Source organism: Zeus faber (genome assembly GCF_960531495.2).
Source record: "Zeus faber genome assembly, chromosome: 2".
Classification (NCBI taxonomy): Eukaryota; Metazoa; Chordata; class Actinopteri; order Zeiformes; family Zeidae; genus Zeus; species Zeus faber.
In genome coordinates, this window is record NC_137189.1 from 18,630,218 (window position 1) to 18,649,159 (window position 18,942).

The window sequence follows — 18,942 nt, forward strand, 5'->3', positions numbered from 1 at the left end:
GTCTACGTCACAGACTGACAGCTCCATGGGGCCAATCAGCGGCGGCGGGGGGGGCCGTCCGCAGCTTGAAACTTTCTCAGCCAATGGGATGGCGGCGGAGCGGACGTCGAGGACACGTGACACGACGAAAAACAAATAAGCGGGGGCGCGCGTCGGCTGCGCGATCGCGGCGGGGTTCGCCCCAGAAACACGTCGACGACACTTTCACGTTGGAAGACGTTCCCCGGTTTAATACGATGTTTATTTTGCACCATATCAACAATTTGTGCATCTTCTCAAGAACCAGAATCGCAGCAGAATTGTCTAATAAAGCAACAAGAGAAACGTCCAAAAATACAAACATAAATTGGCCTCTAGTTAGTTTTGTATTGGGGCTGCAAGAACATATATTGCAGTACTGTTACTGTGCAACATTTTGAACGACAATACTAACAAACCTTCGGACACATCCCCCCCCCACCCACCACCCACCACCTATTCATTTATTCTAATATTCAACTTGTTTATTTTGCCGGAGATTCTGTAAAACCAAAAGAACAGTCTAGTTCAGAATGTCAACAATCTCTTTTCCCCACTCATAATACAAAGCAAACAAACCAAAAGCCCTACCCTAAAGACTTATCTTGTGACGTGAGAACTGCAATAGTCAATGTTGAAAACCATCTTTATGTCATTCTTAAAGTAACCTTGGCTCATAAAATCCTGGAATATGACCATAGAGGCATGTTGTTTTCTTTCAGGTACAATTTAAAACACACACACACACACACACACAGACACACAGACACACAGACACACACAATAAATAGAGGCAAAAAATAACGAGCAAATCACTCTGGAGTCCTTCTTTGAAAATATGAGGAAATTTTCTTTGTGCTTTGCGGTGAGCGGAGAGTCTGAAATAGGAAAAACAACCAAATTAAGTTAATATTCTCTCAAAGTCCTTCTACCTAATGAAAACAACCATCCACCAAAATAAATATTACTATGAAATAAAAGCACTGATGGAATATAAATCTAACACACAACTTGTGTATATGTGTATTTGTAACAAGACTGTCCTCAGAATAATTGACTGACAGATAGGTACAGTACCCATAAGTAAGATAATATAAACAGGGCTCATTTTTGAGCACTTATTTTTTCCCATTTTCAAGGACAACTATAACAATTTTCAATGTGATCGTTATGAGATATATATCTCATATCTCTCATTGCCATTTACTTCTATATGTACTACTAAGAATCCAACCCTGCGGGATTCAATTTACATTTCCCCGGCATAATCTGTCATAAAAGCGATTCTGTAAAAATTGTATCACGTAATGATATGATTTACAAAACGGGGGGAATATGTATTCCCCCCAGTATGAACAACCCAGAGCACAGGGTGCAAGGGATGGCTGCGGAGAAATAAACAAATCTTGTGTTCTTACTGGTGAAGATGGTGTCCTGGTCTGGTCTCTTTTTGAGGCACTGGGACTTCTTGGGCTGCTCTGGCCTTTCTTCAACCTTTGGCCCATCACTGACAACCAGTCCACCACTCCAGGACCAGGAGAGCGGTTCTCCTTCCCGCTCTGTTGTGTCAGGGCTTGTCTGTTGCCCTCTGTGTCCATTCCCATTCCCGCCTGGACCTGCTTGTGCTGCTCAGGTCTCTGGCGCTGGTCGTGGGCGGGGCAGCACATGTCAGCCAAGGCCCGGCTTCTCTTGGCCGTGGGATAGAGCTCGGTGACGCAATCGCACTGTTCAAGGCTGTCGCAGCTCCCCGACGCACCTCCGCCCTCCGCCTCGAGCCGGCGCTTGGCCCGCCGCTCTGATGGAGGGTTTGCGCTCGCCGGGTTCTTGCCGGGGCTGAGAACCTTTCGTGGTGCGGGGCTGATCGGGCCGGCGGGAGATCCGGGAGTACGGGCGAACCAGCGCTTGATGGATGTCGGCGTTCTCTGGGAAACCCCGTTGACCCCCAGATCCCGAGCCCGGACCGGTGAGGTGGTCCCGGACGCCAGCGGCATAGCGGCCCCGTTCGGTGCACAGGCAGCAGGCCGTGGTGAGGCCAGCCCTCCCGCACTCTCTGTCCGTGGGGTCTTGCCCGGCGTGGTGACATCTTGCACTGGAGCACCTTGGAGGGAGCGCGATGAAGCAAATTGTCACTTACAAAGTAAACGTAGATACACAGTCATCATAGAAGATGTGATTTTCTGACACAGAACTTCAATTATTTAGAATCAAGGCTTCCATGACATTGAGTCTTGTAAATTTGACCACCAAAAGTGACCGCTCTGTCCTGAGCCGATGTCCGCAAAGTACTTTTCATTTTTTTCCTTTTCACATTTATTTAGTTTTTGGGGACACATTGAGGGGTGAATCCTCATTTTCAATGATGCCAAGATCACATTATTCAGAAAAAAACAACACAAAAATTAAATAAAGACAATAAGATAATAGGAACACCAACATCAACAGTGATTAAAACAATTCCTAGTTAAAACAATTACGTTCTGAAACAATGAGATTTCTAAGCATATCTTTAAAATGTCCCAGTGGTATCAAGGAATCAATATTTAAAGTGCGTTGTAGGTTATTCCACGAGTCCGGAGCACACCATTTAAAAGCAGTCTTTTTTTGAGTTCAGCGTTGACCCGCAGAATATCTTGTGGTATCCAGTCCCGAGAGGTTTGATAAGCTCCTACATTTAGGTGTAATAGTGAAGTAATGTTAATTGGTCTTTTTCTTTGTCAATAAACCTATACCAGTGTCGCAAAGAGAGAGGGCCAGTCAACTTTTTCATAGAGAGTACAATGATGGGTACTGTAGGTATCTCCGGTAATAAATCTAACAGCAGAGTGATATACAGGTATAGCGTGTAAGGGCTTAAGGGTGCTTACATGGGCTGTCCACCGCTGTGGAAGTTGACTTTGGACATGCCCAACCCACAAGGTTGGCCTGCCCAACAGAGGACTTCTCGGTGTCGGTTCCCCGGTCAAGTCGCCAAATTCTCACAGTGTTGTCATCAGAGCAGGTCGCTATCTGCCAGGAATAGCGGAGATTAAACAGTAAGTATTATTTGTGGCCTGATGAAACAGTTCAACGTCATTGCAAGACCTCAGTAGTTACTCACATTCACCCAGTATTATGCAGTAGTATTCACCCACATAATCTTTGTAAACATTTACAAAGAACCACCAGTAACACTAAAGCCTGGTTCACACCTAAAATGACAAGAACAAACCAGAAGTCTGTTCATTCCGATGGAGAGGCTGACGGCGCACCCGAAAAGCGATGACGCACTGCGGCGCTGAATTTCTGTGTCTGATTGAGGCTCTGGGATACCTTGAGATTTGCAAACACTTTATAAAAGGGTGTTTAAACTCCCATTCATAGAACATGGTCAACGTCAAAGCTGAGCAAACTACTCGCTGTTGTACTGGACAAAAACAAGCTCCCATTTTACATTATGTCCTTTAGCATATGCTTCTGTCTAAAGTGGCTTACAGTGAGTACATTTGTCACAGTGTCAAACCAACTGTATGTCACAGTCAGATAAGCATTCCCTAGAAACAAGCAGTACGGGTAGAGTTACAGAGTTTTTTTTTTTTTTTTTAAATGAAAGTATGTTAGACAGTAGAGGGAAGAGTGCTAATGGGGAAGACAGGCCAGTGCGAGTACAGTTGAGATGACCGGGAGACTGGGATGAATGACCTTTGAGTGACCTCCTGAATGGCCCTCGAGACCACATAGTGGCGGAGGAGTGAGGCGGCCTCCAAGGGTGGAGGAGCGAAGTGAACGAGTCAGAGTCTAGAACCTGACCAGACAGTGATTGGCGGTACGTAGGAGCAGTTCGATGGACGGCCTTGTAGGAGAGCCCCAGCATGTTTAATTTGATCCGAGCAGAGATTGGAAGCTGGTGAAGTGATCGAGGGAGGGGAGTGACATGAGCAGATCTTGGTTGGTTGAACACTAGACGGGCTGCTGCATTCTGGATGTACTGTAGAGGTCTGATGGAACAGGCATGTAGTCCAGCTAGGAGAGCGTTGCAGTAGTCTAGATGGGCGATGATGAGCGCCTGAACCAGACAGGACTTGCGTCCCGTCACCCGTGAGGTATGGCTGTATTCTTGGGATTCTTGTGATACGAAACCCAGACGCAGTTCATCCGACAGTCACTAGAGGGAGGACCCGACTGTTGCATGCGATTATGGATTAAGTGTAAGGCTGTAGGAGTAAAGGTATATTTATAATAAATGAATAAATACCATTCTCACCTTAGTAAAATCAGTTGGGCTCCATGTAATGGAGGTCACTTCCTGGCTATGCCCCTGGAGAATCATGGGTGGCTGTTTGGGATCAGAGAGCTAAAAAAAAAATAATAATAAAATAAAAATTTTAATTTAAATTTAAATAAAAAAATCCCATAAATGGTTTAATAAAAAGTATGACGGATGACTGACATACAAGATTGCAAATTTAATGTTAGCAGCCCCGGTATGCTTTAAGGAGCTAATAATAAAAATGTAAAATAATAATAGAAATTATAAATAAATTAGAAATAATAAAAATTAATTATTAAAAAACTCTCTTACCTTCCAGATGTATGTGTTATGGTCACTTGAGCCGCTGGCCAAAAACTGGTCATCCGGGCTTACGGTGGACTTGACATAAAACGAAGAGTTGAGGTGGCCACTGAAGACAGCCACTATGGGAGATTAGACGGACATTATTCTCAAGATGCGGTGCATTGTAAACAATATAGAAAAACTCCGTCATTTAGAAGGAGAACTAGGCAGGTGTAATCTCATGTAACCCCATGTAAGATGCCAGGACAGAGTCCATTAACAAAAAAGACCAAAGAAGAGTCTCCTTTGGTCCCAGACACTTTCCTGCAGACTATACAGCAAAGTGTAACGACACGTTTATACGGCATCAGGCGTATACAGCCTAGTCACTGCTTTATCACGGTAGTGTGACAGAGACAGCTCCTCATACTAATGGAAGCACAATCCAGTAAATAAGGTTATGAGTCTTAGACTGGGACATGGTATAAAAATGGTGGTAGAAAATCTGTAGAGAATAGCTAATGATTGTGATCAAGGAGGCGGAGGACAATGCCAGCATTCCTCTGAAGCTCTTGTACCAGTACTGTAGCGTTAACAACAGCATGCCGCCTCCCTCTCCTTGAATTCCTCACCAAACAGATCAGGGAGCAGCGCTATCTAGTGACTAACAATAGTAATGCATTACATTGATGAATTTGCAAACTTTCCACCATGCCAAGAAATAATAGCAATAATTTATGATTATAATGTAAACCGTATATAACCATACCAATAACTTATCCTGTGCATAGAATCGCATTTGTGTATTATGTTTATATTTGACTATATCTGTTTTGCATTTTTTCGGCTATTTGTGTATATTTGGCCATTTTATTACATTTTTTACTTTACAACCCATTTAAATTTTTATATTTTTTTCCAGGACTGTAAGACTTATTTTTCCCCATCTGTAGTAAAGCACCGATCCTCGCCATGCCAAATTCCTAGCACATGTCAATGCCCTGGCGGAATAAACCCATTCTGATAAACAATGTTGCAATAAACTTCCTTTACCTGGAGAGTTTTTTATTCCACTGACATTATACATGTAGATGTTGTCATCTGTGCAGTTGCATATTAGGTTAGAGCCCGTAGAGTCCATAACAAGACCGGAATAACCTACAAAAACACAGGAGAGTTCAGGAAATCATCTCACGTTTTATAAGTGCCGTATAACACCAGACAAGCTTAACCTGCGCGGGAGCGAAGAACAAACCTAGTTTTCGAGTGCTCGAACCAGGGTAGGGGTATGTCTGGGTGGCCACAGGATCATGATGGTGCACAGAGTAATTTTTCCTGAGGTCCCACACCTTGATTACACTGGAAGGTAATTGAAACACAACACAGTTAATGAAGCAAGTCTGGCAACTTTTTTTGGTCCTCATTGACGTTGACAGCACTTACCCATCAACTGCGCCAGAAGAGATGAGACTGTGCTCATCCCGAAACAAAACCACTGTGACACTTTGCTGGGAATCCTGTGTGAAAGGGGTAGGGATTTTTTTATTTTATTTTTTTTACAACAGCCTCCCTTACAAATCCCTCTGAACTTGTTAAAATCAAAAACAGGAGTAGTTGCCTGGGTGACTCACCACAGTGGGGGCCATGCCTCGCATGTTTGGCTTTCTCTTTTTAATCTTGGAAGGGGTGGTTCGGTCTGCTTTATTGTGCGCGCCGCTAATCTGCTTCACCTGCCTGTAGAAACCGTCTGAAATAGAAACAAATCCGCTCTTAATGTACGCAGCCAACCATGAAAACATATCAAACTTTGACACCAGAAAGGTTCTTTTTGTACCTTTTTTGCTACACCTGGTGTCCCAGACCATAATGTTTCCATCTCTGCCCCCAGTACAGAATACAGCTGTACAGATAATAAATACAAAGCAGTTGTGTAATCATGCGAGGCAGAAAACAACAAACAAATAGCCCTGCCAATAAATGCAAATATACCTTTCTCCTGCTTCGCGAATGCAACAGACTTGAGACTACACTGATGGCCCTTGAAGCTGCCCAGGAGCTCGCCTGACTTCACATCCCACAACTTGGCCATCTGATCCCCTGAAGCAGTGACCTTAGGATGACACACAGGCAAGTTTGCATTAATGTCTTTATACAGGCCATCAGATTGGGAAACTGTGAAAACTAAAAAACAAAAAAAGAAATCCATTGTTTACATACCAAAGTAGCTTCCCCTGGCACCCAGGCGATGTCAAATACCGCATTCTCGTGAGCCATCCATTCTGCAATTGGATATAAAGCCCATTATCATTGTTTTCCGAAATACATCTTTAATGCCTATGGGAAAGTGAAGGGGTTATACATACCTTTAATAACTGGGGTTTCACACCTTTCTGTGTTGTAAAGCCGAACAATTCCTTCCTCGTTGGCCACTGCGAGGACATTCTGCAAGCCCCTTACTAAATAGAGACACACCGAGTTTTGGTCAAACCACGGTGCATAACCTGTTACAGACTTATAACTGAAGGTGACAAAGTGCTGAATTACCTGATGAGAACTCCAATCCGAATGGAGGCACTGGGTCACCCAGGTTTCCATAGGATATGTGCTCATCGTGTCGGGCACACTGGTAGCCTTCAAGCAGCGAGCTCAGAGGAATCCTTGGGTGGGGATCTGGTGAAACGAGGGCAATAACTTCGATGAGTGTCAAAGTAAATAATTGTAGTAAAAAACAAAAAACAAAACAAAACAATGCATGCTCGGGATTATGAAGCTCCAGTTCGACCTTTGGATCTTACATTGGTTTCAGTATACGAATATCCTGATCTGGGCCCCAGAGACCGCCCGAAGCCAAGCGATCACTTTGTAATTCATTTTGTTCCTCACCATTGTTCCTCCGTCTGCCGATCCCTCTCTCCACGATGGAGCGAAAAAGCATTTTGTGAGATCCGGTCTTATTTGACTAAAAGGAGAATGACTCTCAGATAAACAGCGGTCTCTGCCTCTCTCTCTCTCTCGTGCTGCTTGTTTTTTTTTCCCGCGAACACTCCGTCCCAGCCGACAGCCTGAATCCCCCGCTAAACGCCGGCTGCGCCCTGCCATTGGTCGGAAAACCTCTACTTCCGTTTTGAGGAAACATCACTTCCGTGGCGGGCGGGCGTTCAAAAGCTCGAAGAATTCAGTCTACCGCCATAATATCCGATTTATAAAGGAAATTGATTCCTCGGCACTAAAATAACCGACTGTACACATTATTCGTATTTTAATTGTCCAAAACATAGGCAAAAGTGCATAAATGTATTTTCCTGATTTATTACTTTATTTTTATTCCGACTTTTTTGTTGCAACGGCACCTATTTCTTTTCGTATTCTATTACTTGATGATTACTATTATAATTGTTATTATTGTTATTGTTATTGTTATTGTTATTGCCGGTTGTTTTTGTGTGAGCTGCAGTAGCACTGCAATTTCTCTGCGGGGAATAAAGTATGTCTATTATCTTTCTCCAAAACGACGACTTGGTGCACTTTTACTTTGAAAGACAATGCGTGGAGGGGGAGGGGGGGCTCGTTTTCTTCCGGACAGCGAGACCGACGATCTCCCAAGCACTTCCGGTGTGACGTGCGAGCGGACTGGGAGTCACGCCGAGGACTTGCAGTTGTTCAGAGCGGGGACCTGCGTAAAAAATGTCGCTTTCCACGGCGCGGTCCTTTCTGTCAGAGGCCGGCTATGGGGAGCAGGAACTCGATGCCAACTCGGCTCTGATGGAACTGGACAAAGGTAGGCCTGCTCTGCTAGCCCGGGCTCACAACTTAACGTAGTAAGAACAAGGGTCTCCTCATGCCGCGTTCTCATAACGATGTCGCCTGTAAATCGCTGCTCCGTGCGACTAAAAACGACCCTCGCTACAGGGTTGCGGTCGGGGAAGATCGGCGAGCAATGCGAGGCGGTGGTCCTCTTCCCCAAGCTGTTCCAGAAGTACCCTTTCCCCATCCTCATCAACTCTGCCTTCCTCAAACTAGCAGACATCTTCAGACTCGGGTATGTGAATGGACAATGGGGCAGACTGCTGGTTTGGATAAACAGGGGTGGTCTTCAACTACTTTTTCAATTTTTATTTATTTATTATATTTTTTTATATGTGTGTTTTTTGTACACAGTTTCAAGTAAATATTTTTCAAAAATATATATATGTATATATATATATATATATATTTTTTTTTTTATTTTTTTTATTTTTTTACTATTCTTTAAGTACCAAGAGTCATTGAGTCAAATATATTGTGTGCGTAAGTGTACTTTGCCAATAGTTTTTTTTAAACTGTCAAGCTTTTTATGTCATTTATTTGTCTGTGTGACTACAACAATGCACCAACCCATACCAAGTTCAAGGCCTTGTACATGACAATGTACTGAATAAATAGATTCTGATTCTACTGCTCGCTGGGAATTCTAATGGCTTGCCCATTTCTTTTTTGTAGGAATAACTTCCTGCGACTCTGTGTTCTGAAGGTGACTCAACAGAGTGAAAAACACTTGGAAAAGATCCTCAATGTGGACGAATTTGTGAAAAGGGTTTTCTCTGTCATTCATAGCAACGACCCTGTTGCCAGAGCCATTACACTCAGGTAATTACGTGCAATGGAAGGGTCAAAGTCAGAAATGCTGAAAGAGCCGACAACGGCAAACATAAAACCAAAATATTAGCTGCCAGTCACCAGAGCCAAACTACACCTAAAATGTTTGTCCTCGGTTTCGTCACTCAGGATGCTCGGTAGTTTGGCCTCTATCATCCCAGACAGAAAGAACGCCCACCACAGTATACGTCAAAGTCTGGACTCTCACGATAACGTGGAAGTGGAGGCCGCCATATTTGCCGCTGCAAGCTTCTCGGCACAGTCAAAGTAAGGGGATGTCGTAGTTGGAGAACAGCATGAACTGAGCTGATTTATTTAATTACTGCGCTTTTGATGCCATGCGTATACATTGCCTTATTTTTTCTGCTCATTTAGGGACTTTGCAGCTGGAATTTGCAACAAAATCAGTGAGATGATTCAAGGTAAAATCCAAAAATGATCATTACATCAACCAATTTACAACCCCTTCGTATCCCTTACTATTCACAATAACACCTGAACAGTGATCATATATCTCCAGTGCACTCATTTTAGGCTCAGGTTCCATTCATTTCTATTTTCCTACTCCCAACACCTAGGCTTGGATACGCCAGTGGAGCTGAAGCTAAAGTTGATTCCCATGCTGCAGCACATGCACCATGACGCCAACCTGGCTTCCAGCAGCAGAGAGCTCCTGCAGCAACTGGTCAACTCGTACCCATCCACCCCTATGGTCATAGTTACCCTTCACACCTTCACCCAGCTCGCAGCCTCCTCCCTCATTGATATCCCAAAGCAGGTGATGCTCCTCTCAGAGTCAATGTAGGAGACTTCTTTGAGTATCCATGTTGTGTGCACCCAGGGTTGGTCCTTCTCTTCATTGTGACATTTTTTCATCCCTACAGTTACAGCTTCTTCTTCAATATCTGAAGGACGACCCAAGAAGAGCCGTCAAGAGACTGGCCATTCAGGATCTGAAGTTTTTGGCGAAAAAGGCTCCCCACCTCTGGCTCAGAGAAAACACCCAGGTGGGGCAATCAAAACATTATATTGGCAGTAATTTTTTTTTCTGTTTTTATGAAATATCCCAATAACAGGACAGCGTTTCTTCCCTTTGGCTGCAGACCCTGTGTGAGTGTGCCCTGACAAGCCCGTACAACAGCTTGAAACTAGGGATGCTGTCCGTCCTCTCCACCCTCTCGGCAACCATCGCCATTAAACAGTACTTCAGCCCTGTGACAGGTGGAGGATATGTTATTTTAATACATGGACTAAAATATGTAATCCTTGTGTAATTCCGAACACCTTCTTAGAGTTGTATGTTTAGGTTTTGTTGTGCTTGGGGGCTCTGATCAAAGATATTTTCTGAAAACCCTGTATCTTTCTGTCCAGGCGGCGCTTTGGTTCCTACTCGTCTCACTGACCTGGTAAAGCTGGCACAGGAATGCTGTTACCACAGCAACCTGGCAGTGGCTGCCCACGGGGTCATCGTGCTTACTAACATTTCCATTTCCTGCCCAGAAAAGGGTTGGTTACAGTTTATAGTGTCAGGATGTACTTGCGGACGTTTGTCATGCATGCCTGGTTCTTGGTTATGCAAATCTATAGCCATCATGCATCTGGGTGGGGAAAATAAAATCGGTGTTGTCCCTTTTCCCAGACATCGTGCAGCTGGAGCAGGACACAGTGCTTGGAGTGGAGTCTCTGCTGATGCTGTGTAGCCAGGACAGCACCCCCAGCGCACAGGCTGCGCTCAAAGTAAGACCACGGCTCAGGCGCTCTACGAGGCAGCCTGCATCCACAGCGGTTTCATCCTCGCCTCCTCTGTCTCCCAGACGGCGCTCACCTCTCTGGTCCGGCTGCTGAAGAGTCGGCCGCACCTCAGCCAGTCGGCGGTGGAGTTCCTGCTTGGCCAGCTCCACTCCTCCTGCGACTCCTCCTGTGTTCTCATGTGTCACGCGCTAGCCGCCATCGCCAGCCATCTACCAGTGCTTGGTGACGGCATGCTGGGCGACCTTGTGGATCTCTACAGAGTGGCCAGCCACTCCTCCACCGACATGCAGCAAGAGCTTCTGGTGAGAGGCTCCATGGCCTGGAATACTGAGTGGAGCTTTGAAATCTTTTTGGTTTTGTGTTGACTCTGAGGGGCGGTTTCGCAGACAGAGTTTAATCTAAATCCAGACCAAACTAATCCTACTTACATTAACCCAGAGTTTAAAAATGCCTTTCTGAGATGAGAATTTAAGATGAATTTGTTTGAGGAAGTCATGGACTAGCCAGCTCCTTCTGTCTGGTCTTGGTGCTGGCCTTCGTCCAGATCCCACCAGTTGACCTGGAGGCCCACATCCATCAATCCAAAAATAAACCTGGCCAGGTTTATTGTGAAAGGCCATAAGGAAAGGCCATTTCAGTTAGTCCAGATTAAAAGTGTGATAGTCAAAGTCTCAGTGTTATCCTAAGATTAGGCTTAATCTGTGCCCACAAAACCACACCCTAAACTCAAAGCTTTCAAACCTCGCTTCTGCAGTCTCCGATTAAACAAAAACTGCGGACATCCTGAAGATATATTCCACAACTGGCTGAAATGCCGTCTGCCAAATTGCTTCCCTGTTGTTCCATACTCCTGCTCTCGTCCCCACTCCCCGTCCTCTAAATGTCTGCACGTCACTGTCATACCCGCTTGGATTGCCCCAGGTTTCCTTGGCAACTGTGATCTTTGTGGCCAGCCAGTCGTTGCTGTCGACAGAGGTAAAGATGGTGATCAAACAGCAGCTGGAGAACGTGGCCAACGGCTGGACGGTGTACCGCATCGCACGGCAGGCCTCGCGCATGGTAACCTATGAAAACAAAGCTTATAAAACTGTGCAATCAATGGCGTAGATGTGATTAACCACCTATAGTACGTCTTTTATTCAAGAGGGACAAGCGTGGGTAACCGTGATACCATATCAGTTACAGGGTCTGGTGCTTAGGGACAGAGATAAATTCTCACTTAATTGTCATTGATGTTAATTGGACAGTTATTTTTTTCTGTCTTCTGAGTTATCATTACTTTGTTCAAGCCATGGTCCCCAAAGCGGTATTATTACCTCATTGTCTTTGCCGCTGTTCTCCTGCAGGGATGCCATGAGTTGTCCAGCGAGCTGTACCAGAGTCTACGGACACGTGTGGCCTCAGAGCACTTCTACTTCTGGCTCAACAGCCTCAAAGAGTTCTCCCAGGCTGAGCAGTGCCTGAGCCACGTAGAGGATGGGGACTACAGTGCCGCCATGAGCGCCATCGCGGAGGCACTGCGCTCCTACCAGAAGGGCATCGCCTCCCTCACGGTCCGTAAAACCGCCAGGGCCAGCAGTGATATTTTTCTTTTTCCCTTTAAAATCATTGACATTGCAGAATTTACTTGTAACTCATTTACAACTAATGTTATTCACCAACCATTCTACTTATTTTTTCTTTATCTTTTTTTTTCTTTTTCCCTTCCAAATCATTGACATTAAAGAATTTACTTGTAACTCATTTACAACTGTTATTCACAGACCATTCTAACATTATTTTTTCTTTATCTTATTCTAACGCCTGCTAATAAAGAGCAGTAAAATATCTGTATCATGGCAAGTGTGTCTATGTACAGTGTGTCTGTAGGGCTGGGTATCAAAATGCAATGTTTGAATTGCATTAACCAGGTCCTTCTTTTCTTCCTTTCGCTGGATGAAATTAAAGCAATTCAAATACCTGTTAGAAGTGCTTGAATTTCGTCCTCCAAAATTTAAGTACTTGAATTGAAAATAATATATTGTAAAATATTATGTGCTGAAGTGCTTGGAAAGTCCTTTGAAAAAATCCCAAACATTGAAAACTTGTGATATTCCTCCTGGTTTTGTAATTCAAGATGTTACGTACTAAACATTTTCCAGAATCGCTTTTACGACTTAGATTATGCCAGACAGCGATGCCGTATGTGGGGGTTAGGACGATTCTAAGGGCCTGTGACTGAGAGAGCCCCTAAAAAGATTTTTAGAACATTAGTTCAATTTTTGTGGGGCACACATTCTCTTTTCATTATTAGAACACACAAGCTGCGTGCTCCGGCTAGAACTGCAAGCTACGCCTTAAACAGCCCCGCGAACATGTGAATAAGGGTACCAGCACATATTGTCTCCGCCGCGTGTCCCTGTCGCCAAACAAAACAAATAAAAGTAGTGTTTTTATTTTAGATGTATTTATTTAATGTCATTGAACGAAACAAAGCCTTTGCGCTTCATTTTGTTTTCCGGCCTCCTGCCCCTCCCCGTAGGCTGCCAGCACCCCGCTGAGCCCGCTGAGTTTCCAGTGCGACTTTGTGAAGCTGCGCATCGACACGCTGCAGGCCCTGTCGCAGCTCATCTGCACCTGCAACAGCCTGAAGACCAGCCCGCCCCCTGCCATCGCCACCACCCTGGCCCTCACCTCGGGCAACGAGCTCCAGCGCTGCGGCCGCATCTCCATGCAGGTCCGTGCTGCCAAACCCCACACATTGAAAGGTTATTTTTCCGCCCCTTGTTTAAATTTTGGCTCCCAATTGTTTATGCTATTGGGACCGCTCTGCTGCAGCTTCTCACTTTGCTTAAATGCAGTCGGACAGGGCGATGTCTTCATCCCTAAAAATACAAATAATTAGAATTATTTTCGAAAACAGAAAACTCTCATTGTAGTCACAGGCTTCGTGGACATTAATATAACATTTCAATCACCGACCTTTCGTAATGCTGCAGTACGTCCAGAGCATAACGTTGGCTACAACAGGTTGCCAGTAGGAAGTGATGCAACTTCTTGTTTCTAGTCTCTTACACGTATGTAACCAAATAAGCTGATTTGCAGAAGTGCAAAAGTGTCACACTCCTGAAAGAAATTTTAAAATGTACAGTTTGCGACCATTTTATCTAGTAAATGATGGGAACCGGCATTTTAATAACGGCTGTGTTGAACAATAGCAAACCTATCCTTTTAAGGAAAAGAAAAATCTTAAAATATTTGCATCACAACTGTGGATGATTTTATTTTTTCTTTTAGATGAATGTTTCCATGGAGGAGTTTCGAAGCCTCGCTGCTCGCTACGCCGACCTGCACCAGTCATCATTTGATGCGGACTATGCCACTCTCCGTAACGTGGAACTGTATCCTTTTTGCTTCTTAAGTCCTGTGACATCATATGTATTATTTAAAAAATAATAATTATGTTTTGAAAAATTTAAGTGTATTTATTATATATATATATATATATATATATATATATATATTGGACAATATATTCGTCTTCAACCCGTTCGCCCAGGCAGCAACAGAGCTGCTTGCTCGTCTCCCATGTGATTGAGGCCTTGATACTGGATCCACAGGCGGCCAGGTGAGATCTGCTTGTGTGACTTCTTGGGGGTAGTGACTGGCTGTATTTCGGGGTATGATATGAAGACGCATGCGAAATAGAAAAAAAATGTCTAAAGTACGCTCAATTTGAAACCACTTTCAATTTTTTTTTAAGTTAACAAATATTTTGTGGGAGTTTTGTGGCTTGAAAGTCTGGACATTTTAGGTAGTGCAACAGTGTTTTAGACTGTGAAAAGGCTCAGAGGGATTTATTTACGGTTGTACCGCCTGACATTTTTAACAAATGATGTCAAAAGTATTTTTTACAAAATGAAAAAATGTGAATTTTAGTGCAATGTATATCAATGTTTTTATTCACCTTTTAAAATCTTTGTCATTTACCCATTTTGAATTTTAGAGAATTTTCACTCTACATTTAAAATGACTATCAGTGTCATAGTAATTAGTATATACAATAGTTTTCCATGTACAAAGCATTTTTTTCTGTAAATGGTTGATGCAAACACTAAAACTCACCAGAATAGAGCCATTTTCCGAGCAGTGTGTTGATTTAAAAATATTTTAAAACCTAGCTTTCAGGAGTACGGCACGCTAGGCTCAGTCCAGACAGAGACGGAGTATGAGCGGCGGATGATGTCGGTTTTCAGCCACGTGCTGGAGGAGGTGGAGGGCCTCAGCAAGAAGCACCCTCCTGTCTCTTACCTGGTGAGTGCATGCAGGGTTCTTACCACGTGCTTGAATTCTGTCCTTGGAAATATAAGTACTGGAATACCTTGAGAATTGCTTATTTTGTGCTGAAGTGCTTGAAGTACGGGTGCCCAAGGCTCATTGATGCACGTGGGGAGCGAAGGCTAGCCCGTCTGGTCCAATCCCACAGATGAGCTACTGTAGCACAAATTGCTGGAAAAGGTTAATGCTGCTATGATAGAAAGGTGTCAGAACACAGAGTGCATGGCAGATTGCTGCGTTTGGGGCTGTGTAGCTGCAGACCGGTCAGTGCCCATGCTGACCCCTGTCCACCACCAAAAGCACCTACTGTGTGTGTGTGTGTGTGTGTGTGTGTGTGTGTGTGTGTGTGTGTGTGTGTGTGTGTGTGTGTGTGTGTGTGTGTGTGTGTGTGTGTGTGTGTGTGTGTGTGTGTGTGTGTGTGTGTGTGTGTGTGTGTGTACGTACAGCGCCACCATGTGGTTACTGGGATAGATACAGAAAGTGCTGAAAACCTCTCAGACTATATGTATGTGGATGTAATATGCAGGAAATCAGAGCATGAGAAGCCCATGAATTTTGAGTTATTTCCAAATAACTTAAACAATACCATTTTGTCGTCATGCATAAAATTAAGGCAACATATTCCGCTTTATCATCCTTTGGTATTTACAACAATTGATAAGTACATTTCCGTTTTTTTGTAAGTGATGGTGAAAGTATTTCTATTTTACCTTCATTTTTTAAATTCCTCATTCAACGTCCGGCTGAATAAAAAGAGGTTATCCTTGGGGCTCTAGTCTAATTTCCTGAATAAAGCAGATGAGACCTGTATCATGCTTCAGAACCATTAAAAAAGCATTTTGAACCATTAAGAAGAAAGAATGTTTAAGAATTACACATCACACATGCACGCGCATTTATATGTTTATTGCTTATAAACATATAAATGCGACAGAGGTGTGTGTGTGTGTGTGTGTGTGTGTGTGTGTGTGTGTGTGTGTGTGTGTGTGTGTGTGTGTGCGTGTGCGTGTGCGCGTGTGTGTGGTGAACGTATTTAAATTTTACCTTCACTTTTGAATGCCTCATTCAACGTCGGTCTGAATGAAAAGATGTTATCCTTGGGGCCCTAGTTTTCAATTTCCTGAATAAAGCAGATGAGACCTGTATCACGCTTCAGCTTCCAATGGTAATTATACAAAAAGGCCTTTTGAACCATAACGAAGAAAGGATGTTGAAGAATTACACACACGTGTTTATGTATGTATGTATGTATGTATATATATATATATGTATATATATGTGTGTATGTATATGAGATAGATTAACATTATATTTTTTATTAATAAAGATCACATTGAAAATGTATTATTTGTTTTCCGTGAAATACTGGAAAATGAAAAATAGTGCTTAAGAAGTCTTCTAAATTAGATTATATTATTTTTCTATCAACATCATTCAGATGAAAATAAACTCTGCTGTCTCGTCGCTCAGCACACAGGTTGTCTGTGCGACGCTGTCATCGCTCTGCTCAAGGTGCCGCTGTCCTTCCAGAGGTACTTCTTTCAGAAGCTCCAGTCCACCAGCATCAAGGTAACCCAGTTCACATTTACTTAATGGCTGCATACGGTATGTTTATGAGACGTTCTCATTAAAAACATGAGACCTGATCAACTTAAGAGTTCACAATACTTACTGAAGGACTGATGTATGTAGTGATTCAAATTTATAATTTCGACCCATAACAATAATTTATCCTGTGCATATATTTGATCCGCCTGCCACACGCCATCCGCTTTTTCAGGGCCCTGCGGCACAGAGACACAGGGGATGGAGTCGAAACAAACCAGTTTAATGTAAAGAGTGGCAGATGGATAACATTTTATGACAAGGGCTCCTCGTGTGTGTGTGTATTTTACCTGTTGCCCGTTTATTTCTCTAACGAGCAACAGACGTACAGCCACACTGATCCTGGACAAAATCACCTAGGTCCAAGACAGGTGTGGCTGCTCAAACCACACCACAGGATAGATTACAAAATCTATCCTTCTTCTTATTTTTATTTTATTTTTTTGTCTTTATTGTCTGCAGAGAAATTCACCCAACAGCACCAGAACAAATTCCTAGCATATGTAAATGTCCTCTTTGCTTTTTCAATCTATTTCTCCAATTTCTCAAATGTCTTTTTTTTTGTTTGTTTTTTCTCCCTCAGCTCGCCCTGTCTCCATCCCCACGCACTCCCAGCGAGCCCATCCCGGTGCAGAGCAGCCAGCAGCTCTCCTTGAAGGTGGAGGGCGTCGTGCAGCATGGCTCCACCCCGGGCCTGTTCCGCAAGATCCAGTCCGTTTGTCTCAACGCCACGTCCGTTCTGCAGAGCAAGGCGGGGCCTGAGTACAAGGTATGTCCCCACCTCTGATTTCCCTAGTACTTGAATATCCTACTGTTGCAAAATAGTTATTTCTACCTTTTTCTAACTATTATTATTGTTCCAATTGTTGTCGAGAGATACTTAATTTATCCCTGAAGGAAAATTGCAGTGTCGGCAACAGCTTACATCAAAAAAATAGGCAAAAATAATTATAAAACTATGGAATAAGAAAGGGGCAATATATGGAAAAATGTGGTCAAATACAATAACTATTGAAATAAAGCAGTGAACAAGAAAGCTTAACATGAGACGAGAAACTATTTGTGGCGTACAATAAACCCAATGACAAAATAAATAATGTAAATAAAGCTTAAGAAATTGGACAAAAAACAATTGAAAAATAATCCTACAATTGAAACAGCAAACAGAATGGCGATTTTCTTTTTTGCTTCATTTTGCCTGCTCCAGATTCCACTCGACACCAAGACCAACGAGATTGAGCAGCGGGTGGAGCCACACAACGACTACTTCAGCACCCAGTTCCTGCTCAACTTCTCCGTCCTGGGCACCCACGCCGTCACTGTGGAGGCCTCCGTGGTGGACGAGAGCGGCATCGAGTGGAAGACGGGGCCCAGGACCACCGTATCCGTCAAGTCCCTGGAGGACCCTTACTCCCAGCAGCTCCGTCACCAGCAGCAGCAGCAGCAGCAGGCTGGCACCCAACCGCCACCACAGAGGAGCGTGTATGGACGCTTCTAGCGGAAACCTCCCCTGGCGTTCTGGAGTTCTGCGTTTCTGAACTGTTCCATCACACAAGATACTCCAAATTCGATGTATGAATTTTCTCTTTTTTTTTTTTTTTTTTTTTAATAATGATTAAAAGGATACACTTTTCCAGTGACTCCACACCGAAAAGTTCTTAACCATTTCAAACCATTCCATAGGACGCTGAATTCGACATTTGGTGAGAAGTCAGGACACAGAAATTTTGGTTTTGTGATTTAAATTTCAAGATTTTTCTAACCGTCTGTCCACCAAAAAAAAAAGTGAGTCGTGTGTGTGTGTGTGTGTGTGTGTGTGTGTGTGTGTGTGTGTGTGTGTGTGTGTGTGTGTGTGTGTGTGTGTGTGTGTGTGTGTGTGTGTGTGTGTGTGTGTGTGTGTGTGTGTGTGTGTGTGTGTGTGTGAGAGTTTTCTGTGCGCTGCCTCGGCGTGTTGGTGCAGAGGAGAGAGTGACCACCAGGGGGCAGATAACATCTCCGGCTTCGCAGTCTGGTCCATGTATGGATGGAAAGTGATGGAGTAGATGTACTGAGCAGTTTGTACCGTCTGCTCGTTTCTTTTTTTC

General features: G+C 43.7%; 2 protein-coding genes across 2 annotated transcripts; one reads left to right on the forward strand and one right to left on the reverse strand.

Annotated features, from left to right (window-relative positions):
• Positions 1-830: 830 nt before the first annotated feature.
• On the reverse strand, positions 831-7,484 carry dtl (denticleless E3 ubiquitin protein ligase homolog; the record flags this gene model as incomplete). The annotated part of the gene is made up of 15 exons (XM_080023406.1): positions 831-896; positions 1,437-2,116; positions 2,883-3,024; positions 4,259-4,348; positions 4,577-4,689; positions 5,603-5,707; positions 5,805-5,908; positions 5,993-6,066; positions 6,181-6,296; positions 6,384-6,449; positions 6,539-6,659; positions 6,767-6,828; positions 6,913-7,005; positions 7,094-7,240; positions 7,433-7,484. The coding sequence occupies 15 exons, from the start codon at positions 7,482-7,484 to the stop codon at positions 831-833; spliced, it is 2,031 nt and encodes a 676-aa protein (XP_079879532.1).
• Positions 7,485-8,189: 705 nt separating this feature from the next.
• On the forward strand, positions 8,190-18,485 carry ints7 (integrator complex subunit 7). Its single transcript, XM_080024583.1, has 20 exons — positions 8,190-8,327; positions 8,459-8,588; positions 9,029-9,175; positions 9,314-9,451; positions 9,560-9,606; positions 9,763-9,962; positions 10,069-10,191; positions 10,288-10,405; positions 10,556-10,690; positions 10,824-10,921; positions 10,999-11,238; positions 11,858-11,995; positions 12,283-12,489; positions 13,458-13,652; positions 14,213-14,316; positions 14,475-14,543; positions 15,097-15,229; positions 16,724-16,822; positions 17,442-17,627; positions 18,066-18,485. The coding sequence occupies exons 1-20, from the start codon at positions 8,234-8,236 to the stop codon at positions 18,354-18,356; spliced, it is 2,892 nt and encodes a 963-aa protein (XP_079880709.1). The 5' UTR covers positions 8,190-8,233; the 3' UTR covers positions 18,357-18,485.
• The last annotated feature ends 457 nt before the right edge of the window (positions 18,486-18,942 follow it).